We start from the raw sequence: 26,906 nt of genomic DNA, 5'->3' as shown, positions 1-26,906 counted from the left end.
TCATGGTGAGAACAGACTCTCAGTCCTGGGGCCAGCTCAGAATTCCAAAAACAGCTCTCTCTAAAGTGTAGACCGCACTCCTGTGGCCACTGTGCAAACAGCAGCTCAGAATGAAGGGCTGGAGGAGTCCAGACAGCTTCTAAGGTAAGGAAACTATGCTCCGCAGGCAGCTCTGAACTAATTGCCAGGGGAGTGGAAAATATGCTTGATTTAATACTTTAACATCATGAAAGACATTAGAATTCCAGGATTGGATGTGGGGGGTCATTTTTATCAGCAGAAACTAGGAAACCTCTGTCTCTGTGAACATTTCCCACCAACCTCACCCCAGAACACCTCCCCAGAACACCTCAGAGTCCTGATCCACACGTGCTTTGTTCTCTAGTTGAGAGCAGTGGTTCACGAAATGTGTCCCTGGACCAGCAGTTTCAGTGTGCCCTGGGGAGTGGTTGGAAATATGTGTCTTGTCCTCACCCATCCTACTGTGGCAGAAACTCTCAGGCTAAAACTCCAGTATTGGTGAGCTAACAAACCTTCCAGAGGGTTCTGATGTGTCCTCAAGGTTGGGAATCTCTGCTTATAGTTTATTAGCTTTAGATGTGGTTGGGTTTATTACTACTTGTCATTGAAACAGACCTGATAACCAAAATACTGACTCATCAAGAAACCAGAACACCTCTGGAGATTCCCCAGGACTTTTAATGTTGAGAGAAAGTCTTGTCACTCAAGGCTTAGCCTGGATTCCCCAGCAGCAGACTCTGAGACCATCACTCAAGCGTAAGCAGTGTACTGGGGAAGTGATCACAAAATGCATCTGTTGCACTGTAGAGAGAAGCCAGTACAGGCTGTTTCCATGGGCAGGTTGGCACTGTCAGAAACTGGGGTCAGTCCCTGAGGGACTTCTGAGGATGGTGGAGGACATGTCCCTCCCAAAGGTCATGAAAGCAGGGATATTTATCCCCCATTCCCCCTTCTGTCATTGTTGATGTAGGCTGTGTATAGCACCCTCCTACCCGAACCCAAGGCATCCTGTCCTGCCCTGGGTGAGGCTTGAGTTTGTGGCCAGAGGACCTTTGTCCAAGAATGGGAAAATGGAAGTCACCCCACCATCTGCTCCATGCAGCTTCCCCAGGCTGCTGGCAAGAAGGAAAATTCTTATAACTCACTTCTGAGCTCCCAAGACTCTGGCTCCTTGGGCAGCCCTGGTGGCGCAGTGGTTTAGTGCCGCCTGCAGCCAGGTGTGATCCTGAAGACCTGGGATCGAGTCCCACATCAGGCTTCCTGTATGGAGCCTGCTTCTCCCTCTGCCTGTGTCTCTGCCCCTCTCTCCCTCTGTCTCTATGAATAAATAAAATCTTAAAAAAAAAAAAAAAGACTCTGGCTCCTTATTCAAATCCTCCTCACTCATCAAGGCACCAAGTTCATCAAACCAAGTGCAATTTTGTTGTCTTTTTTCTTTTTCTTCCTCCTCTTTCTCTTCCTCCTTCACAGACACTGAAATCTCTTTTATTGGTAGGAATGGAGACCTAGAAGGTGGGCGTGGGGCCCTCTCACTGCACTGTTTGTTCACTGGCTCTGCTTCCTGAGTCCTGCAGTTTCATCACAGTATGCAGCTCCAGCAGGCTAGTGTCTTCCCCAGACACCTCTACATCTCCAGTTGAGAGCTGCCTCTCAGAAAACCAGGATCAGCCAAGATCAATTCACCACTCAAATCTCTCTGCTGACTCTGGGCAAAGCAGAACCTGTACAGCCTGCTGTGCCCAGCCCTCGGGTGGAGAGAGCCCTCCCACAGATGGCTGAGATGGATCAGACAGCAAAACACCAGAGCTGTCAAAGGGGCACAGGAACCGTTCAGAGAGGCGACGCACCATAGATAGTTCTGGAAAGTGGGGAAGAGAGGAGGAGAGGGGTACCTGGACCTGACCCCGAAGGCTGGAGGGACCCTGTGCAGATGTGGAAAACGCCAGGAGCACAGGCATGGTGGGAGAACACCTGGGGTCAGAGCTTGACAGGGGTGGAGAGAAGGAGTAGGAGCTCATGTTGCATGGTGAGAGCCCTGTCCAGGGCAAATGCCTTTGTAGAGCATGCTTGGATTCCTGATCAGAAAAGCCAATATCCCTGTAAGGAAAGGAAGGAAGATGGAAGCAGATGCTGGGGTCTCATGACAAGCCATGCTTCTGAAAAACAGGCATTGCCCGTCTATCCACGTCAGCACTAGGGATCAGTGCCCTGATTTTATTTTATTTTTATTTATTTATGATAGTCACACAGAGAGAGAGAGAGAGGCAGAGACACAGGCAGAGGGAGACACAGGCTCCATTCCCCGGGAGCCCGACATGGGATTCGATCCTGGGTCTCCAGGATCGCCCCCTGGGCCAAAGGCAGGCACTAAACCACTGCGCCACCCAGGGTTCCCCAGTGCCCTGATTTTAGATGAGGAAACCGAGAGTGTTCCAAGGTTCAGGTGACTCAAGTCTATCTGGCTCCAAGTTCCCATGCTGTTTCGCTTGCTCCACCTGGATTGTTGTAATGGCTCTGGAGAAAGACAGCTGGGCCTAATCCAGGACCCACACAGGAGCTCAGGGGCCTGAGCCATGGTGAGACCAAAGTGAAGTGTGAGAGGAAGGCGTCTGTGCTCTCCTGGTCAGTAGGGATGGACGGACGGGCACGCAGGGAGACAAGACCCCCAATGAAGCAAGAAGAGCTTAGGGCACTGTAGACATCACAGGTCACTCCACAGGGAAATCCTTCACCTACAAAGTAGTTCTCCCCCCTTCCTCCCTGCCCACCAGCACACACCAATCAGCATCTCTGATTGCAGATGCAATCCATCTCTGCATTTATCTAGTCTGGATATTCCATATAAATGGACTCATACAACATGTGACCTTTTGTGGCTTCTTTCACTCAGCATAATTTTTTCATTGTAATATATGTCAGCATTTCACTTATTTTACCACCAAATAATATCTCATTGTATGGTTAAACCACAATTTCCTTATCCATTCATCCGTGGATGGGCTGTTCCATCTTTTGGTTATTCATGTTTATATACTTGCTGGAGTACCTGTTGTTAATTCTTTTGAGTGCATACCCAGAAGTGAAACTGTAGGGTCACATGGTAACTCTATGTTTAGCTTTTTGAGAAACACCCAGTTTTCCTCAGTTGCTGCACCATTCTACATTCCATCCAGCAATGTACGAGGATTCTGATTTCTGCACATCCTCACCAACACTTGTTATTTTCCCTTTTTTTTTAAATATAGCCATCCTAGAAGGAATGAAAGTTAACCTCACTGAATTTTTTTTTTTTTTTAAGATTTTATTCAGGGACTCCTGGGTGGCTCAGTGGTTGAGCATCTGCCTTCAGCTCAGGGCATGATTCCGGAGTCCCAGGATCGAGTCCCACATCAGGCTCCTTGCATTCTGCTTCCCCTGTCTCTGCCTCTCTCTGTGTGTCTCTCATGAATAAGTGAATAAAATCTTTTTAAAATTTTTAAAAAATAAAGATTTTATTCACTTATTCATGAGAGACAGAGAGAGAGAGGCAGAGACACAGGCAGAGGGAGAAGCAGGCTCCCCATGGGGTACCTGATGTGGGACTCCATCCCAGGACCCTAGGATCAAGACCTGAGCCGAAGGCAGAGACTCAACCACTGAGCCACCCAGGTGTCCCCTCACTAGGGTTTTGATTTGCATTTCCAGGGCAAGCCATTTTACAGAGTCATCCACCATTCCCTCAGCTCATGGAGGGCAGGAGACATCTTACTCCTCCTCATGAGGTCAGCTCAGAGTGCCAAGGCTTTAGAAGGCAGACAGATTTGGTACCTCACCCCCAGATCTGCAGTGAGCCCACATGGTTGGGTGTCTGAGGCCAATGAACCTGCCCCCAGCCACCTCACAGGCCACATCCTCTGGTGATGTCTATGAAGGACACTGATCATGCCGGGTCATTCAGGGACTCTGTGCACTACCACTTACGATGTCTGTTGCAGTGGATACCATGAACCTACCACGGGCCTGGGACCTCCCATTTCAGTGGTGTCAAATAATAAAAATTCAATTGGATAAATTTGAAGATCTATTTGGCTTTATTCAGCAATTCATAAACTTGGCTGCACCCCATCTAGGAAGTAGAAAGGAGCTCCCCTGAGTTGTAGAAAGGGCAGGTTTGTTAATGGCAGAAAGGGGGCAGAAAAGGAAATTATTAGCAAAGAATGCATTGTTTCAGGTAAAGTTGCCTTGCTAAGGGGAATGGAAGGGCCTATAGAGTGGACTATCTCACCGTGATCAGGTAATTTCATGTTGACTGGTTAAAGGTTACAGTCCGGAGGTGGCTGAAACTTCCATTAGGTTAGGTATTGAGTCTAGGTTTGATGGTGTGAGGTCTAGCACAAGTGATCCCATTTTGGGCCTGCTGTATCCTCTTTAACAGTGAACTACAAGCTGATTTCCAAATGCCTAACAGCTTTCTCCAATTGTGGGAGGGGAAACCTCTTGGCCTCTCTTGCCACCAGGCCAAAAAGTGCCAGGGAAACGACCCTCCCCAGGAACCCTCAATCTCAGGAGCTGATGTGTGATCACCAGGGCTCCCTCCTCCTTTGCTCTCCAGGGTCATTCTGAAGCCTGTGTTCTACTGCTGCTCCATGTTGAGTTCTACAGCATGGTTAGGCTCCTTTGACCATAGTGGGAGCTAGCTGAGTAATCCCCTAATATTCTGATTGGGACCACCAATACCAGTGTGTGGGTTTTTTCCCCTACACCAAGTAATTTTCCAACACCAGCTGAGTGTTGTTCCACAATTCAACTCAATGCTGACAGTGTCTAGCAGGAGACAGCATCAGATCCCACAGATGGTGGCCTCCGTCCTCCACTCTGCCCCTCCCCCCACATACTTCAGATGTCATTTGCAAGTCCAGGTTGTCACCTGTGTTTCTGATCTATTGGCTACAAATCAGAGGTTCCCATGAGCCCCTCCTTTGGTTCAATTAATTTTCTAGAATAACCCACAGAACTTGGAAATACATTTTACTTACTGGATGACTGGTTTCTTATGAAAGGATATAATAATTCAGGAATAGTCATACAGAAGAGAGGCACAGGATGAGGTATGGAGAGAGTATGCTGAGCTTACACACCCTCTCCAGGCTTGCCAAATCTCCTTGCCTTAACCAATTCAGAAGCTCTCTGGACCCTGTCCTTTTGGGATTTTAGGGAGGTTTCATTACATTAGCATGACTGATTACATTACTGATCAGTGGTGATTAAAATTTACTGTTCAGACCCTTCTCCCTCCCTCCTCTGCCCCTTCAAGGTTTCCAACCCTCTAATCCTCAGAGATCTGCAGACTTTCCCAAAAATCACTCTATTAACATAACAAAAAGTCCTTAATTAACAAATTTTGAGGGTTTTAGGAGCTCTGTGCTAGGAACAGAAGACCAAATCTATATTTCTTATTATAAATCACATCTGCTTTTTCTCAATTCTCCACTCCCCTACTGGTGCTCCTACACCTCCCAAATCAGTGACTTCCACCTCTTGGAGAATCAATCCAAACTAAGATATATGCATACCAGCTACTTCATATACATTAATTCATGAGACCTGCTTAGAAACAGAGAACTAAGACCATCCCCTCAGAGTTAAAAGTGAGTGAAACACTGACTGGAGCAGACATACATAATGTCATCTTTAAGAAAAAAGAAGCTCCCCCCCCCCCCCCACTATGATGTCAGTGAACAGACTGAGATATTGCCAGCAGAATGCAGAAACTCACACAAAAAAGCGGGGGTGGGGGGAGCGGTGGGTAAACGTGAGCTTTGACGGTAAGAGGAATCTCTGCTCATAACTCAGTATCTGGTCCCCCTGGGGACACTTCCCTTCCTAGAAACACAGCTCCATAGCCCTTTGGCTTCAGGGATCATGCATCCCTGTGTTCATGGGGCCATCTGCCCATACTGCTGGGGCTCCCCCTCACCTGCTCACAGAGAATGTTCTTGTCTTACAAAGGGGCATGTGCTAATACATGGGAAGTTGGTTCTGGCTATGGATAACAAACTGGCTCCTTCTCAAAAGTAAAGCCTTGACTAATTCTGAGAGATCAAGAGGGAGCCAGCCTAGACAGTGGTGAGTTCTTTGAAGTGGAATCCCCTTGGAAGGCCGCTTGGGATTCCTTTGGGAGCAGGTGGCAAACCTGATTCATACAGATGTAAATTTAAAGGGGGGGGGAGGGTATTGTCACTTGAGACTTTCTCCTGGAGCCTGGGGCAGGGCCTCAGCAAGACTTGGGGATGATGCTGAGAAAGAGTCCTGGCTCTCTTGCTATAGAACAGACCACCATGAACCCTAGGGGACTTAACAGAGCAACAATCATTTATTATGCTCACAAATCTGCAACCTGGGCTTGGCTGGGAAGCCTCATTTCTGCTCTATGCCATACCAGCCCAGGGAGGACCAACCCAGGACTAGAGGGTTCATTTCCAAGGCCATCTACTCAAAGGACCGCTGACTGCCAGGGTTCCCCTCCATGCGCTGGGATACTCACAGCACACAGGTGCCAAGAAAGCCTGGCAGAGGCTTTTTTTTTTTATAGGCCCTCCTCCATCAATTGAGGGGATCTAAGGCCATCTCCTAATGGGCAGAGAGGAGTGTGGCAAGGCAAGGTTCTGGACAAGCATGTGGGACTGAAATATTTTTGTAGACATTTTTAGAAAATACAAGCTGTCACAAGAAGGATGAGAAACTACTAAGAATCAAGGCAGCCACTCTCCACAGCTTCTGAGTGTGTGTGTCAGGGTGAAAGGTGTGTGTGTGTAACCTAGTTCACCCTCCTTCCCTTTCTCTGATGGCATAGCTTTCCACCTCTTCTTCATTCACTCTCTGTTCCAGGACACTTCTCAGGTCCAAAGCTTATGGGCCTCAGTTCTTCTTGCCTTCCCAGAATCTCCCCAAAACTCGGGGCCTCAAGTGGCCCAGAAATGTAGCCCCAGCTCACTCTGCTCCAGCAGTAGCTTATTTGATTCTGCTAAGATGGGGGGGGGGGGAACACACATGTTTGTTTTTGATGACAAGGCATTGGCAGTTCTGGAGATTGCCTGGCTCCAAATGATGCAGCCTCTCATGGCAAACAAGCACTGTTAGGTCCTGTGGAGGCCAAGAAAATTAAGGCCGTTCCACCTTACGTTCAACGTTAGCACAAGTACAGCCATCTCAGGCCCCTGTGAAGAAGAGCAGAAATTTACCTTGCTTCAGTTACAGGAAAAAACAGCTTACAGCTTAACACCCTAGAAAGCCCCATATCAGAATGAGAACAGAGCTCAATGCCCTTGGAAGCCCCATATCAAAATGTAAACAGAACTGGAGGAATTCCTCCAGCCCTTCTGGAGGTCCCCTAGACCAGTCCATAAAACTACGCTGGAACCCACCTGGGGGTCCAAGTCCCGGCTCCGCTGTGTTGGGTGTACTTGGACCCAAGCTCGAGCTTGTAAATAAACCCTCATGTGTTTGCATCGGTGTCGGCTCCTTGGTGGTTTCTCAGATACGTAATCTTGGGCACAACAGGTCCCACACCAGACAACTATGCTGACAACAGGGGAAAGCTTAATTCTGTTTATGGACCTAAACATCCATAAGTCAGGCCTGTCTTCAGAGCTGCCAGAGGCTCAGCATGTATGACCAGACGTGCCCTTCTTCCCTGAACAGACTCCATGCAGCACAGAGGGATGCTGGCTTCCCTACTGCTTCATCTTCCAGAAGATGTGCAAGTGGTTTGGTGACAAATCCTACCAATTTGTCATTACACTTGTCCCAAGTTTAAAAGCCAGTTGTTGGAGGAATTCTTGGTGTGGAGGCTGAGAACAATTAAGGCCATTCCACCTCAAGTTTAGCATTAGCACAAGTACAGCCATCTTAGGCCCCTGGGAATAAGAGCTGAACTTTACAGGAAAAACTGCAGAGTGTCCTTGGCAGGGAATCCCGTATCGGAAAGACAATAAAGCTCAGAATGCCCTCGGCAGAGAATCCCATATCAGATCTTAAGAAACTCCCCACCCTTTCCCCCATATTGGAATGGAAAAAATTCCTCCACCACTTCTGAAGATCCCCTAGACCAGCCCATAAAAAACCCAGCTGTAACCCACCTTGGGATCCAAGTCCCTGCTGTATGGAGTATACTTGGACCCAAACTCGATCTTGTAAATAAAACCCTCATGTACTTGCATTGGTGTCAGTGTCGGTGTCGGCTCCTTGGTGGTTTCTCAGATACGCAATCTTGGGCACAACACTTGGCAAATGAGGAAGTTGTTGCCAATGCAAAACATCAAAGCATACTAATAAGGTTTTCTGGATGCTTACTTTGTGTTGGCCTATGCTAAGCACTTACATGCATTGTTTTTCATTTGTGCCTCACATCAACCCAAGGAAAGGAGTATTATTACTGTTCCTCTTCTCCTAATGAGGCAGCTGAGCCTTGGTGTGGTTAACTCACTTGCCACTATCACTGGTCTAGTGCACCAAGTCATACTCATTAAGTTATAAATACCTTTCTGTTTATGCCCAACTTTAAATAGTATTAAAACATAAAGCAAATTCACTGGCTCTTGAAACTAGAAAGTCCAAACTTCAGTCTGATTTGGTTCCCAACAGTCACCAAAGGCCTGGATTCTTCCCCTGTCTCCTGTCTGCATCTCTGTCCAGGGGCTCCCCTTCAGGGTGGCAAGATGGCTACAGCTGCACCATCCATCTGCCACATATAAGGATAGAGAGAAAAAGCATTTCTCCCCCAAATCTCCTGGCAAACGCTTTATCCAGGCTCTGTGGCCTAAATTGGGGCTCCTACCACCCCAGAACTATGCTCAGGGCATACAGTGCCACTGTCATGTCTCTTAGAGTCAGGGGTGTCTCTAACTTCCCAAATTGAAGGACTGCAGGGGTAGTAAAAAAACAGGCTTGCTTCAAAGAGTAGGGGGGGGGCTATTAGAGAGGACTCATCATAACTAGAGTGTTGTGGGGCAATGACTTGAACCCCCACCTGTCTGTTCATTCAAACAGTATTGACTGAGCCTTGCTGTGGGTCAGGCACAATTCTAGAGGCTTAAGACCCTAACCTGAAAGGTTCCTGGCCTCCTACCCTCCTGTTGCTGGCTAGGCTGCCTCCTTGGAGCTGGACTTATGGTCTCCTAACCAGCTTTTCTAGTTTTGAAGCAGCTTTCTAAGCACTCAATTTCTGTCTCTCAGCCTCCTTCTCTATAAAATCAGAAATAATACCTCCCCCAAAGTTAAAAGACTGAAACAAAAAGAGTTATGTGGGAAATGTGATGAAACCTAGAGCAGCACAACCTCCAACATGGTAAGTCAACCCTCATTCCATTGATGCTGTGATTAGGATTTTTTTTTTAATAATAAATTTATTTTTTATTGGTGTTCAATTTACCAACATACAGAATAACACCCAGTGCTCATCCCATCAAGTGCCCCCCTCAGTGCCCGTCACCCATTCACCCCCAACCCCCGTCCTCCTCCCCTTCCACCACCCCTAGTTCATTTCCCAGAGTTAGGAGTCTTCATGTTCTATCTCCCTTTCTGATATTTCCCACCCATTTCTTCTCCCTTCCCTTCTATTCCCTTTCACTATTATTTATATTTCCCAAATGAATGAGACCATATAATGTTCGTCCTTCTCCGATTGACTTGTGATTAGGATTTTTGTACATTAAATCCTAATTTCACTGTCCCAGGCTTTATAAAGACATGTCTGTGATATACTCCTTCAAAGATGCTATTTCAGGGCACCAGAGTGGCTCAGTGGTTCAGCACCTGCCTTTGGCCCAGGGCATGATCCTGGGGTCCTGGGATCCAGTCCCACATTGGGCTCCCCCTCTGCCTCTGTCTTCTCCCTCTGCCTCTGTCCTTGCCTCTCTCTGTATCTCTCATGAATGAATCAATAAAATCTCTAAAAACAACAAAAACAAAGATGGTATTTCACCCTCTCTACTCAGCCCCACCTTATTTTTTTTATAATCCAAATTCTTCACCTACATGATTTAAGTAAAAGTAGTTTGCCTATACTACATATTAAAGAGCCCACCCAGTGTCTAAATTGGTCATGAAATCTGAGAGCAAGGGTTTTCTCAGGAATGTAAGTAAAGGTACCTGGAAAGGTAGTCAACAGGGTATGAGGTAAAGGCACCACACACTAAAGACGTGGCAATGTTAGTAAACTCCCAGCATGCCCAGAGGGCTCCCAGTTTTGCAAGGAATTATTCAGTCTCTCAGACCAGTGGAAGGAGTTGAGGATCCGGTATCTAAAGAAACCTTTATTATTATTAAATTTTCGCTGTAAACGGTAAGTTTCCCGTATCTTACTGTGTCCGTGGCTCTGAGCCTGTGGTTCTAAAGAAAAGCTCCAGTTCCAAGTTGGTTGCGATGCAGCTAGTTCCTGGCACAGAAGCACAGTGCACACCAGGTCACGGGCCACAGCTGGAGCCTGCCACTATCCTCGGGGACCCTCAATTCCCAGGAGGAGCCTCTGTTTCCCTTTCTGGCACACGTCTGTGATTCCTGAACTTGGACTCTTCCCACCCTTGGCTCTTCTGTCCCTTCTAGTGGAGTTTCCCACTTCATTAACATGGGTGTTCTCCTGGAATGTCAGCTCTTGGCTGCCGGAGGGACTTGACCTATCAAGAGGAGCACCCAGCCGAGACCCCTCCTCGGGAGAGCTCCACGTGGTGGGGGGGGGGGAGCACCCAGCTGAGACCCCTCCTCGGGCAGAGCTGCACGTGGTGGGGAGGAGCACCCAGCCGAGACCCCTCCTCGGGCAGAGCTGCACGGGGGGCGGGGGGAGCACCCAGCCGAGACCCCTCCTCGGGCGAGCTCCACGTGGTGGGGGGGGGAGCACCCAGCCGAGACCCCTCCTCGGGCGAGCTCCACGTGGTGGGGGGGGGGAGCACCCAGGCGAGACCCCTCCTCGGGCGAGCTCCACGTGGTGGGGAGGGGAGCACCCAGCCGAGACCCCTCCTCGGGCGAGCTCCACGTGGTGGGGAGGAGCACCCAGCCGAGACCCCTCCTCGGGCAGAGCTCCACGTGGCAGGGGGAGCACCCAGCCGAGAGCCCTCCTCGGGCAGAGCTCCACGTGGTGGGGGGGAGCACCCAGCCGAGACCCCTCCTCGGGCAGAGCTCCACGTGGTGGGGGGGAGCACCCAGCCGAGACACCTCCTCGGGCAGAGCTCCACGTGGTGAGGAGGAGCACCCAGCCGAGACCCCTCCTCGGGCAGAGCTGCACGTGGTGGGGGGGGGAGCACCCAGCCGAGACCCCTCCTCGGGCAGAGCTCCACGTGGTGGGGGGGAGCACCCAGCCGAGACACCTCCTCGGGCAGAGCTGCACGTGGTGAGGAGGAGCACCCAGCCGAGACCCCTCCTCGGGCAGAGCTCCACGTGGTGGGGGGGAGCACCCAACCGAGACCCCTCCTCGGGCAGAGCTCCACGTGGTGGGGGGGAGCACCCAGCCGAGACCCCTCCTCGGGCAGAGCTCCACGTGGCAGGGGGAGCACCCAGCCGAGAGCCCTCCTCGGGCAGAGCTCCACGTGGTGGGGGGGAGCACCCAGCCGAGACCCCTCCTCGGGCAGAGCTGCACGTGGTGGGGAGGAGCACCCAGCCGAGACCCCTCCTCGGGCAGAGCTCCACGTGGTGGGGGGAGCACCCAGCCGAGAGCCCTCCTCGGGCGAGCTCCACGTGGTGGGGAGGAGCACCCAGCCGAGACCCCTCCTCGGGCAGAGCTCCACGTGGTGGGGGGGAGCACCCAGCCGAGACCCCTCCTCGGGCAGAGCTCCACGTGGTGGGGGGGAGCACCCAGCCGAGAGCCCTCCTCGGGCGAGCTCCACGTGGTGGGGAGGAGCACCCAGCCGAGACCCCTCCTCGGGCAGAGCTGCACGTGGTGGGGGGAGCACCCAGCCGAGAGCCCTCCTCGGGCAGAGCTGCACGTGGTGGGGGGGGGAGCACCCAGCCGAGACCCCTCCTCGGGCAGAGCTGCACGTGGTGGGGGGGAGCACCCAGACGAGACCCCTCCTCGGGCGAGCTCCACGTGGTGGGGGGAGCACCCAGCCGAGAGCCCTCCTCGGGCAGAGCTCCACGTGGTGGGGGGGAGCACCCAGCCGAGACCCCTCCTCGGGCGAGCTCCACGTGGTGAGGAGGAGCACCCAGCCGAGGCCCCTCCTCGGGCAGAGCTCCACGTGGTGGGGGGAGCACCCAGCCGAGAGCCCTCCTCGGGCAGAGCTGCACGTGGTGGGGGGGGGAGCACCCAGCCGAGACCCCTCCTCCGGCAGAGCTGCACGTGGTGGTGGGGGGAGCACCCAGCCGAGACACCTCCTCGGGCAGAGCTCCACGTGGTGAGGAGGAGCACCCAGCCGAGACCCCTCCTCGGGCAGAGCTCCACGTGGTGGGGGGGAGCACCCAGCCGAGACCCCTCCTCGGGCAGAGCTCCACGTGGTGGGGGGGAGCACCCAGCCGAGACCCCTCCTCGGGCGAGCTCCACGTGGTGGGGAGGAGCACCCAGCCGAGACCCCTCCTCGGGCAGAGCTCCACGTGGTGGGGAGGAGCACCCAGCCGAGACCCCTCCTCGGGCGAGCTCCACGTGGTGGGGGGAGCACCCAGCCGAGAGCCCTCCTCAGGCAGAGCTCCCCAGGGGCTCGGCGGAGTCCGTGTTCCCGGCGCCCCACCTGCCGTGCCTGTGTGAAAGCCTCCGTGGGTCACTGCCTGCTTCTAGTGCTGGCTTTCCGAGATAGCATCAAGTCGTCTATTAATAGAATTTCCCCGACTGCAGGTGAATGGAGGTCATAGGGCAAGAACCTGAGGTCGCCGCACAGACTCCTCCCCATCCTCTCCAGTCCGGCGGCCTCCACTGCGCGGGACACACCTCTCCCGGTTCTTGCTCCGGGGGCGGGACCTGGGATATTTCATCCAATCAAGAAACCCACGTGACCAATCGGACCGGGTCCTATGCCTAGTTAAGCCAATGAAAACCCGACCGCTGATTTTCTGTGGCCTTCTGGGAAAGCGCCTCTCCCGGAAGCCACCGTGTCCTTTGCGCCACACCTGGGCGGGGCCAGCCTCCAGGTCCTCCGTCCGGTTGGCTGACACAGCTGCCTGTCAAGCGGAGGCGGGAGGGGGCGGAGCCGCGGGCACCGGCGTCTGCGCAGCGCGGGGCGGGCCGCGCGCGGGAGGCTGCGGAGGGCGGCTGCGGAGGCGGCTGCGGGTCCCCGGCCGGGCTCAGGGGTCTCGACGACCCTGGTGGGTCCGGGAAGAAGGGTGGCAGAGGGCGGCGCTCCCGGCCCTCCCTGAAGCGAGCGGCGGAGGACCTCCAGCCTGGGCAGGCCCGCCCTGCGACCTCCGTGGAGCCGGGGGCCGTGCGGGGCGAGCCGCCGCCCACGCGGGCCGGGAGACGCCGACCCCGGCGCCGACCCCGGCCCCCGCCGCGCAGGGAGGCCCCCAGAGGCCCCCAGCGTCCCCCGCGGCCCGCAGGCCGACGACCGCAGGCCCGGCCCGGGGGCTCCGGAGACGCCTCCCGCGTGCATCCCCGCCCGTCCGCGTCGTCGGCGCTCGGCCGGGCCCCGCCGCGTCCCTGTGCTGTGCTGGCGGCGCCGCCCCAGGTCAGTACGCCGTGCCCGGCGCTTGGCGGCGGGCTCCGTCGCGGGGGAAGCCGGGGCAGTGCGGCAGGTCCGGGCCGAGGACCCGGCGGGCGGGCGGGCGGGCGGGCGGGTGCGAAGCGCCTGGCGCCGGGATGAGGCCTGTGGCGTGGTCTCTGGTCCAGCGCCTAGGACCTGCCGACGGAGGCCTCGAGGGAAGGCGGCGGCCTCGCGGCCTCGTTCTTAGCTCACTTCCGACGTTTCTTATCCCGGATTGGATGGAGGAGGGGAGCCGTCGGCGCTGTGGGCAGCAGCAGCGCGGGGGAGGAGCCGGTGCCTCCCCTCCGCGCCGGGACCGGTGCTGGGCTGGGCTTGGGAGTCGCCCCGGCCGGTAGAGCAGGGGTGGGCAGGGCGCCCGCGGAACGACTCGAGGCTGCGGAGGGCCCGGCGCGCCGGGGAGCCCCGTGGGGTCAGGGGCCGGGCCCTGGAGGGGAGCTTCAAGCCAGCGGCAGGCCCCGAGCGGTGCTCTCAGAGACTCGACTTCCTACCTGCAGGGACGCGCAGGGTGACAAGGGAAGGACAGCGGAGGCCTGACGTTTTCAGAGGCCACCAGCATTCTTAGGAAGGTAAATCAGGCGCGTGCTTGCCGTCAGACCGTGATCCAACCCCTGTCTCCCTTCTCATTTTTAAGATTGTGTGTCCTTTTGTGGTGACCGTCGAAGGAGGTGATGTATTCAAAGTAGGCGGCAGATACCCAGCTCGCAACCTGTCCGCTGAGGCTTGACTCTGGGTCCAAAGGGGGAGTGCAGAGACCTCGGGCTGTGTCTGCTCCTCTCTCTCCTCATTTCTAGGACTGAGCTCCTTGCCTGCTCTTTACAGTTCTTTACTCCAGGGCAGAGGCCTCCTCCTTGTGCACCCTCCTCTTTCCCAACTCTTTGAAATCTTTTCTCTATTTCATGAGCTGATATTTAAAAAAAGAAGTTAAGGTCTTTGAAACAAACATTCATTAAGTGTATATCTAAACGTATCCATTATCTTAGTAATAGTCCCGTGAATTTTTTCTTTTATTTAAATATTTCATTTTTAAAAATTTTATTAAAGATTTATTTATTTGAGGAAGAGCACAGGCACGTGCACCTGCACAAGTAGGAGGAGGGGCAGAGGAAGAAGCAGGCTGCCATCTGAGCAGGGAGCAGGCTGGGGCTGGGATGGGGCCTGACCCCAGCACCTTGGGATCACAACCAGCCCTGAAGGCAGATGCTTAACCAGCTGAGCCACCCAGGTACCCCACTTCTAGTGAAATATTTTAATGATGCAAAGAAGAGCAGGGAACTGTAACAGTTGTACCATACTTTGAGACTATCAAATAATAATATTTCTTTATGCTTTGGGGCTTTTTTTTTTTTTTTTTTAAGGAAATGTGACATTTCAGCCACAGTTGAGTTTCTTTTTTTTGTTGCCACCACCTCCATCCTCAATCCATACAACTTACGTGATTCTTGTATTTATTTATTTTTGAGATTTTTATTTATTTGAGACGGTGGGGGAGAGAAGCAGAAGGAGAGTAACAAACCAATTCTGCTGCAAGCTCAGAGCTGGATGCAAGGCTGGATCCCATGACCCTGAGATCATGACCTGTGCTGAAATTAAGAGTTGGACACGTAACAAACAGAGCCACCCAGGTGTCCCAGAACTTGCCTTTCCATTTTTAACTTGTCTTTCCATTTTGGCTCACAGAACTTGCCTTGTAGGTATTTGTGCTCATGGAAGCTAGGTGCCCTCCCTTCTCATTCCCAGTAGCTGAAGGTTAGCCGTGTCATGAGGATCTTGACCACTATTTTGGTACCATGCTAGTGACATTTGTTCTCTTATCTTAGAAAACCTGCCTTCTCTTTGCTCTCCCACTATCTGTTGGGTGAGCTCATGATAGGCTTTCATCTTAGACTGTCAGCAGCTGACAAGCATATGCCTTCTGACTGGTGTTTATTGGGCCACTGCTCCCTTCATTGTGGTCCACTATCTTTTTTTTTTTTTTTTTTTTTTTTTTTTAATTTATGATAGTCACACAGAGAGAGAGAGAGGCAGAGACACAGGCAGAGGGAGAAGCAGGCTCCATGCACCGGGAGCCCAACGTGGGACTCGATCCCGGTCTCCAGGATCGTGCCCTGGGCCAAAGGCAGGCGCTAAACCGCCGCACCACCCAGGGATCCCATGTGGTCCACTATCTTTATCCAGGATCCATTGTTTCTCCACTTTTCTAGGGGCAGTCACACCTGGTCCACGCTTCCAGGAAAAAGTGACCATACATAGGCAAATGTACTATCTTTTATAAAATGAGATTTTTAAAATTCCTAGTAATAGCTAACATTTTTTGAATATGTAGATAACAGGCTTTTTAACTAAGCACTGTCTTGTTTAATTCTCACATTACAACTATGTCACAAGTGGTGCTATTTCCATTTTTAAATGAGCAAACCGAGGCATTGTAAGATGAGGTGTCGCAAAATTTGAGCCTAGAGTCATCTCTCTACAGTCTGTAATTGTTTTGCCACTGGGAGAAAATAATTATTCCATTGTCAGGGCAGAACGAACTTGGACATTCACGGGGTTCTCTTCAACCTTCCTGCTCCACAGCCCCGGCTCCCTCAGGCACAGGCACACCTGGGCCTCCTTTGGCAGGGCTGGAGATGGCGTCAGTGGACTTCAAGACCTACGTGGATCAGGCCTGCAGAGCTGCTGAGGAGTTTGTGAACGTGTACTACACTACCATGGATAAGCGGCGGCGCCTGCTGTCCCGCCTGTACATGGGCACGGCCACCCTTGTGTGGAATGGAAACGCTGTTTCAGGACAAGAGTCCTTGAGTGAGTTTTTTGAAATGCTGCCTTCCAGTGAGTTCCAGATCAACGTGGTAGACTGCCAACCTGTCCATGATGAAGCCACCCCAAGCCAGACCACAGTCCTTGTTGTGATCTGTGGAACAGTAAAGTTTGAAGGCAACAAACAACGGGACTTTAACCAAAACTTCATCCTGACTGCCCAGGCCTCGCCCAGCAACACGGTGTGGAAAATAGCAAGTGACTGCTTCCGGTTCCAGGACTGGGCCAGCTAGGGTGGGCAGGAAAGGCCTCTGTTGTCTGCAGCCTAGCTTTGTAGGGAAGCACAGATCTCAAAATGTGGGGGACATGTTCTTTTCTGTTGTTACGGGCCCCAGCTTAACTGCATTTGCTGGAGTCCTGTGAGCCCCTTTCTGAGTGTATTCTTGTTTGTCCTAGATGTCTTTTCAAAGTAGTCAGCTTTTCTATTTTTCTACTTGTTCAGTAGAGACCCTGGTTCTGGAAATTCTGACAAATAAAACAATACAAATGTTGCTTCTTTTCCCTTCCCTGATGTGTTTGTCCAAGTTTTGAGGAGGAAGGAGGCAAAGGAAGGTTAAAGGCAGGAAATGAGTAGAAAGCACCTGCCAAAGTGTGAGGTGTGGGACAGGGCACCTACACTGCTTGGGTGTGGTAGAGCCGGGGTTCACAGCCCTCCACACATTTGACTCCCTTGGGACACCGAAGATCACCTTTGCCCCGGCTGCACATCCAGACCAGCTGTACCCAGATCTCAGGGCAGGGCTGGGCATGGCGTTTTTCTGAAGCACCCAGGTGCCCTTCCCTGTAGTTCACTTTAGAATACATCAGAATCCCCAGATGGATGGCTGGGTCCTACCTCAGAGCCTTAGCTAAGTTGAATGATTGTGAACAGGTGAAATACTAAAGAATTAGTTAATAAATACTTATAAATGAAGCAGCTGTATTAACTACTCTTAGGAGGTGAGGAAGTGCTTTTAAGAGGAAAACATACTAAGGTGGGGGAGGGCATCAGCATTAGAAACTAGTTTTATCGACCTTGAAGATTGACTCTAATTGTGTTTTCCCAATGTAAAAAAAAAGGAATAGAACTAGAAGGTTCCATCATCCTTTGACCAATAAATGAGGTCTCATGGCTACGTGGCTTCCCCGGGTACATTTTCTATGACAAGATTGTGCTAGGTTTGAGATGGGTTAGTGGGCTAGAATATTGGAATGGGAACCTTGGAGAAGGAGGAGGAGAATACTGATGTGTATGGTGGCACAGATGGCAGCTTCCTCCTCATACTCCTCCCCTTATCTAGTTTATGAAGCCCAACAGTGAGCAGGACAAAGTACCCACTAAAAGGAGGATTTGACACAATGACTTTAAGTTCCAGCCAATGATGGAGAAGCAGAGGGATGGGACTTGTGGGAATTTGCATTGGTAAACTGTACCTTCCTCTGTCCTGCTTCTAGAGAGCAGTTACGGCCTGACCACTGGCTCTGGCTCATTCTGGGCTGTAGAGGTAGCTGTACCCAAGAAGTAGGATTGTGTTAAATTGGAAGGAACCTGGATCCTTGGTGACTATGTGGAACCATCCAAATGGACCTAGCTCACCTACCCTCAGACTTCTTTTTAATGTGAGAAATTTTATCTGTAAGACATTATTGGTTTGGGGCATGTCTCACCTGCTATAGCAAAACCTAATCCCAAGTGAGGAAAAAGATTTGCAAGAGGGACAGACTGAGTCTGTTGTATAGGAATGGCTCTGTCATAGTGTCCTGGGGAGCCAAAGTAGATCCAGGTGCCCTCAGGAATTCAGTCTGATTCGGAGGCAAGACATTAAAATGGTAAATAAATTCAATTTCAAAGCCATACGTGAAGAGTGCTCAAATCTGTCTTCTAGATACATGCATAGCATGCAGAGACCAGCAGTTCAGCTGAGATGCGGTGAAATACTCATGAGATTGGAAGTGAGGTCCCAAACTGTGATGTGAAATTGTCAGACCCTGGAGCTCTGTCCCAGAGGGAGGAGAGGGGAGTAGGCTGGGAGGGTTAGAGCAGAGACTGATGTGGAGAGAGATGCCAGGCTTCAAATCTGAAAGCCCTCACCCTTAAGTGGTGAAGTAGGACGCTGCCTACTCACTTCAGCCCTGGATAGAGGGTGTGAATCCCATCAGGCCGTCAGAGAGTTTGACGTGAAATCTCTGGAGTCTGAATCACATCAGCCTGAAAAGCTTCAAGACAGCAGCTGTGGGTGTCCCTGTGGGACAACAGGTTTGGAAAATTAGAAGTATAGATGGCATTCTGAAGGGCACTAGGGCAGACCTCTAGTGGCCTCCTGTTTTCCCATCCTTCAGGAACAACGGAAAGTGGGTTCAGGACACGTTACTTTCATCTGAGTGAAAGATCAGCCTTCCCTAGACCACACAGGTCAGCCCTGAGACCCGATGGGGCCAGTGAGGTGTATGTGACACTTCAGGGAAGTCTTTACAGATTGAGACAGTCTTATCTTTTCTCCCACCCAACCCTCCTCCACCCTGCCATTTGAGAATGGATGTTCTAGAAGTTCTGTTGGGCCATGAGGTGTATTTGGCCACATGCAAGGGGTGGAGGAATGGAAAGCAGGCCCTGGAGTCCATGTCCATGTTATGGAGCTCCTTACCAGCCTTGGATGACCTCCTTTGGCTCTCAGAGGAAACAAGAAAAGCACTTCCATCTTCTAGAAGCTACAGTTGTTTGGGAGCCTTTTTACACACAACCAAATGTACTCATCAGTAATAAACTGGAGAAAATATGTACAACAAAGGACAGCCACAGCATTTCCTCACTATATAAAAAAACCTCAAATCAGTAAGGGAAAAAAAAAAAGCACAAGAAAAGAACAGGCAAATCACAAAACTTGCTGATTGAAGGGTGAGTGGGAGGGAGGGAGGACGATGTATAATCTAACAATTTCTACCACCCACGCCCCAACCTTGTAGAGCAACCACCTCAGTGATGGTAGGAGGTACCACCTCCCATCCGGTCAGACTGGCAACAGCTAGGAAACCCCAGACCCCAGTGCTTGCCAAAATGGGCCATCAGGGTACAAGTGTTGATTTCTTTATAAGATGTGATAGGGAGGGAGAAGAGGGTAGGAGGGACTTGAGTGTCTTGGGAAGAAGCTTCTTGAGAGAAAGCTGTCCCCCAGCTCCAAGGCCCCTCAGAAGGGAAGTGTGGTTAGGTGCTACTTTCCTTGCCTCTAGCCCAGAGAGAAGGGGCTTCAACGGGGTCTGCTTAGCTTGACATAGATAGTCTGAGGTCTAAGACACCACTGGACACAGCGTGAAGGGATCTAGAGGCCAGTGCTGTGATATCCACCTGGGATGGCTGAGGTCGGTAGGCACTGCTGCCATGTTGGGAAGGGTCTTACTTCCCTCTGACATGGAGCAAAGGGATCTGAACCCTGGGGACTGGATGGAGAGCCAGCAGGGTTGAAGGGACAGGGTAGGAGGAGGGGCAGCGGCTGCTGCACTGGGATGAACCTGTACACAGGAACAAGCCTGGGGTCAGTTTTCTAGGCTGAAACATGGGCCTGAGCAGGTAGCACAGGCTGGAGGGCATCTGGGAAAGGCTGATAGGAATGTAGAAGCCATCATCAGGTTCTTCAGAGGTGCTAGGGGAGCAGGAGCCCCTAGAACAAGAGGTCTATTCTCCAAGGCCAGAACACCTCAGCAACATGGGGGACAGCCTCAGAAAACCCACTCAAGTGCCCCAGGAGAGGAAATAAATCACAAGTTCAGAGAAAGCAAACTCCTCTTACTGAAACATTCACTTCCAAAGGGTCCTGCTTGAGAAACCCAGGGGTGATCGAAGTGGGCGCAGGTGGCCTGAGGGGGCACGTCTGCCTCCTCCAAGATGGCGGCTGACCCAGCTGAGGGAAGGGACAAGGCACAGAGCCTTCTACTCACCCCTGAGGCTTTGGGGGAGGAGGTGGAATTGAGGTGAATGCAGGACTGCTTCATGTAAGAGGGAACATAGAGTATCATCATGATGAAGGGGAAAGTGCCCCCACTGAAGGGACTGTGCATGGCAGTGTGAGCTGGCCCTGGTCCCATCCACAAGGAGCTCCGTCAGACATTATTTGCTCTGTGGGTCTTAGCCACATGGACCGACCACCCCAGTTTGCCCAGGAGGGGGTTCCTGGAGGTGGACTTTCAGTGCTAGGATAAATAAAGTCATGGAAAAACTAGGACTAGTTTTGGGCTCTTAGCCCAATTTATGCTGCTGACCAGTAAACTCTAAACTGTACCACGGTCTCTGGAAATAGGGAAGGAGGGGAGCAGCACTGAGAACAGGAGGCCGTCAGGCTTCCAGCAGAGCCCTCATGGGCAGACATGTCCCACCAGCCACTTGGGACTCCTGAGCACCTGAAATGTGACTCTCGTGACTGAGGAGAACTGGGTTTTTATTTTATTTTAATTAGTTTAAATCTGAATAGCTCCCTGTGGTTGGTTCCCTCTGTATTGGATGGTACAGTGGAAGCAGAATTGCTGGTCCAGAGACATTCCCAGGTAGCTGGGAAACCCAGAACAAGGAAAGAGTGTCACCACCACTGGGGCCAGAGGGAATGGGGAGCCCCTCAGCTGGAGGATGCCTCAGAAACGGATGGGTTCTACGGCCCTTGCTGGGCACTGGACAGGAAATGCAGAAACCCCTCCTCCATCTCCCAAGGAGAGAATTTCTCCTGCCCATCCAGGTTCCATGGAGGCGAGGTGGGAAAGACCTGGGCTCCCTGCCTGCGCTCTGCTGCCATCCTGGGGGGCTTTATAGGCACTATTTAGTGGTCACCTCCCATTTGGGACAGGGAGTGAGCCAGGCAATCAGTCAGCTTACTGTCACCCACTAGCACAAAGTGTATGAGGCGACCCAGTTCTGAGAACATTCTTCTGACAGGGTCACGGGGGAGTGGAAAGGCTTAGGTGTGTGCCTGGGTCATCTGCTCGAACCTGAAGATGAGGAATGTCGGGCTTGTGTGTGAACTGCTGTGCATGTGGGGTCTGGACGCCATTGATGAATCTTCCCCCTAACACTCCAACCACTCCCCACCTCCAATCCCAGCCACACTAACTTGGCAACACTTCCACTGCATTTTTATGTTTCAGGATTTCAGAACTAAGGCAAGGGAAAAAATAGCTTGTTAAAAGGGAATTATAGAACTGCAAATTACTCAGCAGATAGGCTGCTAATATTCAAGGTGTGAACTTCAGGAGAGCACGGGGCTGTGGCAGCCCTGTCCACCACATTGCAGACCATGTGGAGGGCCAGCCCCTCTCCACCCCTAGCAGACCTGTGAGACCAGTCTATGTGTGGTAACCAGGTGAGTGGCTTCAAAATGAATGTCTGTGGAAGTTACACTATGGGCAGCCCAATTTCACTGTCCCATAGATCACAATGAGTACACTCATCTGGCCATGTTTCTGTGTGCTTTGTCGGCTGGCAGTGGACTGCTGACATGGAATGAGCAAGAAGGCAGAGAGCTGAAAGACTCACCCAAGGACTTCGGCCTAGAGATGGGACTTCTACCCCACAGCAGTGTGGCATCCTCCATGTATGGCAGGGACAACTGGCCCCCTTTGCATCCATGCTGGAGTAGTAACATGGACAAGCTTGGTCGTCGAGCGCACCAGCTCATGGCATTTCTTGATCTTAGACATAATCTTAAACAAGGCAGCCTCGGAAGTACTCCCATTTTGAGACATGGGAGCTGCAGCCCTGGGGAGCAGCATGAGTCTTCAAAGACTGTTCCCTGTTTCCATGGGCCCTGTACAGCTCGGTGAGAGCCATGGTTCCCTGGACTGTCAGCCAGGCACTTGGAGCAGATGCAGTAGGGCTGGCTGTCCACACCTGGTCATTCCTGCAGCCTCCCTCTGGGGCTGGGCCTTTGCTCTAGCAGTTTCCCCTGCCTGGAGATCCTTCCTAGGGGTCCCCAGTCTGTGCCCTCAACCCCTTCAGTTTTTGCTCACCTTCCTGAGTCCTATTCGGAGCCATAAGCCTCTGACCACCCTGCTCCGAACTCCGTGACTGGGCGAGCATCACCTTCTACACTTTATATACTTAGTATTGTTATTTGTCAGCACTGTGGTGACATTGAGACCAAGGACTTGTCGAGTGTTTTGTTCACGTGGCAGATATGCCGTACTTATAGTGGGAGTTGTGAGCACAGACAGTTGTGCCCACTGTACACTCAGAGCCCAAGTCTGGCACAGAGACCCTGGCTGCGGGCTGCCAGCCTCAGCCCTGAGGTTGGCAGCCCCATCATTCCTCCAACTCCACTGGCAGTGATGGCACGTTGCTCACCTGACAGCAAGCAGCAGGCCAGCACAGTGGGGGTCAGGGGAGGTGAGGCTGGGACTGTCCCCAGCTGTCTGGGGAGGCCCGAGCAAGGAGCCCTCAGGACAGGTCTCCTCCTCCTCCTCCTTTCCTGACCACCACCACAGATTTCCCCCCACCCCTGCCAGAGGGAAGAACAGGCCAGGCACAGGGCCCAGGGGCAGACAGAACTCAGCCTCTGGTGTCTTAAAAGCCAATGGTGGACAGGAATTCCCCTGGGAGGTGTGCCTCTGAGTGCCAGGTAGAGTCAAGTGAGGCCACGAGTGACCAGTGTTCTGTCCCCAAAATCCAGCCTGCAGGACCCTAGGACCCTGAAGAGTCTCCTGCCAAGCAGTTCTTTCAGTAGCAGAAACCTCTCCCAATCCCCAGGGTAGGGGCAAGAATAGCTAGAGAAGGGTCTTGTGGTTCCTGGGGAATGCCAGAAGCCTGCGTATATGAGTCCAGGTTGTCATCTTCAGCTTGTCCCCGTGGTTTCTGAGATTAAGGACAACCAGGCAAAGTATCAATTTTACCCTGTAAAGGGTAAACAATGTTTTCAGCACTTTTTCAACGTAGCAGAGCAATATTGTAAAACATCCTGTGTTTTTACTAAAATAAAATATAAGTTTATAAAGACTGTTAAGATTCTAACACAGGTTAGAATAAATGTTTGTGAACTTGGCTGAGATGATGATGCCCTGTGCATTATGCTAGTCTTTGGAAATAGATGCATCCCCAAGTGAGATCTTTGTGTGCTAGCAGTTTATTGACTGAAGTGGGGGATCAATATGTAAGTACAGAAGAAAGAAGACTGCCCAGGTCCCTGTAGGGTTCTGTGTGAGCTGCTTATGGCTTCAATAATGCTGGGTAACAAACACTCCTCAAACCTCAGCAGCACATGGCAGAAGTTTTCACTTGGTTCAGGTAACACAAGGCAGAGGCTTGGCTGATCTCACTGGAGTTTGAAAGTGGTCCAGTGGGGCTCTTCTAATCTGGACTGAGCTGGGTCACCTTAGCTGGCAAATCTCTGATCCACATGCCCTCATCTTCCTGCAGGGGCCGATGGGCTTTCCCACGGCTGATCTCATGCTGATGGCGGAGGTGCATGAGTGCGAGCAGGAACAGGCTTGGCCTCTTGAAGCCAAGGCTGGGAACTGGCACACTGACTTATGCTCACTCCATTGGCTCAGTGAAGTCATGCGACTGAGTTAAAGGTCAGTGGGTTTGGAAATAGACACCTCCTCTTAGGAGAAAGCAGAAGTACATGGGAAAGAGGGTGGCTATGTGTGGGGTGAGGAATTGAGGCCACCGATCAATACAATCTAGACCTACTTCTAAAGCATGGGGGCAGAACAGGAAGGGTTTCCTTTAGGAGTCCGACCCCACAGCTGGGACCTGAGAGGGCAACAGGTAGAGAATCCTAAATTCCCCCAATAATCACTTGAAGATACAATTATTCTCTCAGGTTGGGAAAAGCACTCTGGTAGGAGCTGCTTTCAGAGCATGTAGCTCTGGAGTCTTAGGGAGATCAGAGATTGGATGCTGCTTTGTTGACCTTAAAAACCAGCCCCGCCTCCTCCACAACCTGGCCTAATTTTGGCACTATCTCACCATTGTAAAGAGTGAACAGAAAACTGCAGGAAGTTCCTCTGTCCTGTAGAAAGAGGGCTGGGTCTGGGTAAGATGAGGTGCCTAGGGTGCAAAATGTAAGGAGGTGCCACTCAGAGCACAAAGGATGCCAACAAATCAGGGAAAATATTTGTCACAGGACAATGATATTTTCTTAATAGTTTAATTTCTTTACCATTTACCAATTCCTTTATCATAATTTCTATAAATCAGTAAAAGTCTTAGCAAAATGGAAAAGTTGTAAAAAGATTCATGTATGCAGATCATAGAAATACAGATGCCTAATAAAAATCAAAGCACTCCAACCTCATTTTAATTTTTTTATATTTATTTTTTAAAGATTTATTTATGTATTTTATACAAATCAAAACCACAATGAGATACCACCTCACACCAATGAGAATGGGGAAAATTAACAAGGCAGGAAACAACAAATGTTGGAGAGGATGCGGAGAAAAGGGAACCCTCTTACACTGTTGGTGGGAATGTGAACTGGTGCAGCCACTCTGGAAAACTGTGTGGAGGTTCCTCAAACAGTTAAAAATAGACCTGCCCTACGACCCAGCAATTGCACTGTTGGGGATTTACCCCAAAGATACAAATGCAATGAAACGCCGGGACACCCGCACCCCGATGTTTATAGCAGCAACGGCCACGATAGCCAAACTGTGGAAGGAGCCTCGGTGTCCAACGAAAGATGAATGGATAAAGAAGATGTGGTTTATGTATACAATGGAATATTACTCGGCTATTAGAAATGACAAATACCCACCATTTGCTTCGACGTGGATGGAACTGGAGGGTATTATGCTGAGTGAAGTAAGTCAGTCGGAGAAGGACAAACATTATATGTTCTCATTCATTTGGGGAATATAAATAATAGTGAAAGGGAATATAAGGGAAGGGAGAAGAAATGTGTGGGAAATATCAGAAAGGGAGACAGAACGTAAAGACTCCTAACTCTGGGAAACGAACTAGGGGTGGTAGAAGGGGAGGAGGGCGGGGGGTGGGAGTGAATGGGTGACGGGCACTGGGGGTTATTCTGTATGTTAGTAAATTGAACACCAATAAAAAATAAATTTAAAAAAAAAGATTTATTTATGTATTTTAGAGAAAGTGTGACTGAGCACGTGCAGGAGGGGCAGAGGGAGGAGACAGAATCTCAAGCAGACTCTACACTGAACACAGAACCTGACACGGGGCTTGTTCTCATGAACTGAGATCATGTCCTGAGCTGAAGCCAAGAGTTAGACACTTAGCTGACTGTGCCATTCAGGTGCCCGTAACCTCATTTATAAATTGCGTGTTGCAGAGGACTGTAGTGGATATTGTGGCCATTTTCCTGGAATGCCCCTTGTAACAGATTTTCAAGGGATTTGGACCCCTGTTCCTCTCTGGGTAAACTTCCTAATGGACTCAGGCAGTCAGAATAGTCCTGCTACCACTGCAAGAGTAGCAGGTTCAAGGACCTGGCCTAGCAAACAATTGAAGAGCCCAGCAAACAATTGGGTGCATGGTGGCTTTGATGCACCATGGAACTAATCGACCACAAAGCCCATGTGCACCACCTCCAGGTCTTTTGGGAGTCAATCTTTTTTATTTAAAAAACTTTTTAAAGATTTATTTGAGAGAGAATGCATGTACACACATGAGTGTCGGGAGGGGCAGAGGGAGAGAATCTTCAGACTCCCCACTGAGCTCAAACCCCCTCATGGGGCTCAATCTCAAGACGCATGAGATCATGACCTGGAGAAACCAAGACTTGGACACTTAACCAGCTGAGCCACCCAGACGCCCCTCAACCTTATTTAACATGTCAGACAGTTTGATGGGCTGTTCAGCAACTTTCAATAAAGTCCAACCAACACGAAACATTACCACTTTTCATTCCATCATAGTGACAATGAACCAAAACATTTTGCTTATACTCCATGTTGGCCAGGGTCCACGGAAAGGAACATTCCTGTTCAGTTGTTGGAGGTGCTGATTGGTGCAGGATCTTGATGGCAAGTGACATTTAAAACCCACCTCTGGGTGGGTGACAGGCACTGAGGGGGGCACTTGGCGGGATGAGTCTTGGGTGTTATGCTATATGTTGGCAAACTGAACTCCAATAAAAAAAGTAATAAATAAATAAATTAATTAATTAAATAAAATAAGTAAAACCCACCTCTCTTATCCTTGTAGTTCCATTTCTATGTACAGTTGACCCTTAACATGGGTTTGAATGATGTGGGTCCACTTATACATGGATTTTCTTACATTACAGGACTATAAATGCATTCTTTCACAATTTTCTTAACATTTTTCTTTTATCTAACTTTTCTGAAACAATATGTATATAATACATATAACAAAAAATATGTTAATCAACTACATTATCAGTAAGGCTTCTGATCAACAGTAGGCTATCAATAGATAAGTTTTGGGAGAGTCAAAAGTTGCACGTGGATTTTTGACTACAGAGGGGT

At 50.9% G+C, this 26,906-nt stretch overlaps 1 protein-coding gene across 4 annotated transcripts; it reads left to right on the top strand.

Moving 5' to 3' along the window:
* Positions 1-13,195: 13,195 nt before the first annotated feature.
* Positions 13,196-16,985, top strand: NXT1 (nuclear transport factor 2 like export factor 1). Of its 4 annotated transcripts, XM_038571415.1 has the most exons (3): positions 13,196-13,640; positions 14,171-14,242; positions 16,251-16,985. In XM_038571415.1, the coding sequence occupies exon 3, from the start codon at positions 16,304-16,306 to the stop codon at positions 16,724-16,726; it is 423 nt and encodes a 140-aa protein (XP_038427343.1). In that variant the 5' UTR covers positions 13,196-13,640; positions 14,171-14,242; positions 16,251-16,303; the 3' UTR covers positions 16,727-16,985. The 4 variants fall into 4 exon arrangements, with proteins under 4 accessions (XP_038427343.1, XP_038427345.1, XP_038427344.1 ...); XM_038571417.1 differs by lacking the exon at positions 14,171-14,242 and having other exon boundaries at positions 13,510-13,640; XM_038571416.1 differs by lacking the exon at positions 13,196-13,640 and having other exon boundaries at positions 14,042-14,242.
* The last annotated feature ends 9,921 nt before the right edge of the window (positions 16,986-26,906 follow it).

The sequence above is a fragment of the Canis lupus genome, chromosome 24, assembly GCF_011100685.1.
Source record: "Canis lupus familiaris isolate Mischka breed German Shepherd chromosome 24, alternate assembly UU_Cfam_GSD_1.0, whole genome shotgun sequence".
NCBI lineage: Eukaryota > Metazoa > Chordata > Mammalia > Carnivora > Canidae > Canis > Canis lupus.
The sequence above is the reverse complement of the archived record's forward strand: the minus strand, read 5'-3'. Positions and strand labels throughout refer to the sequence as shown.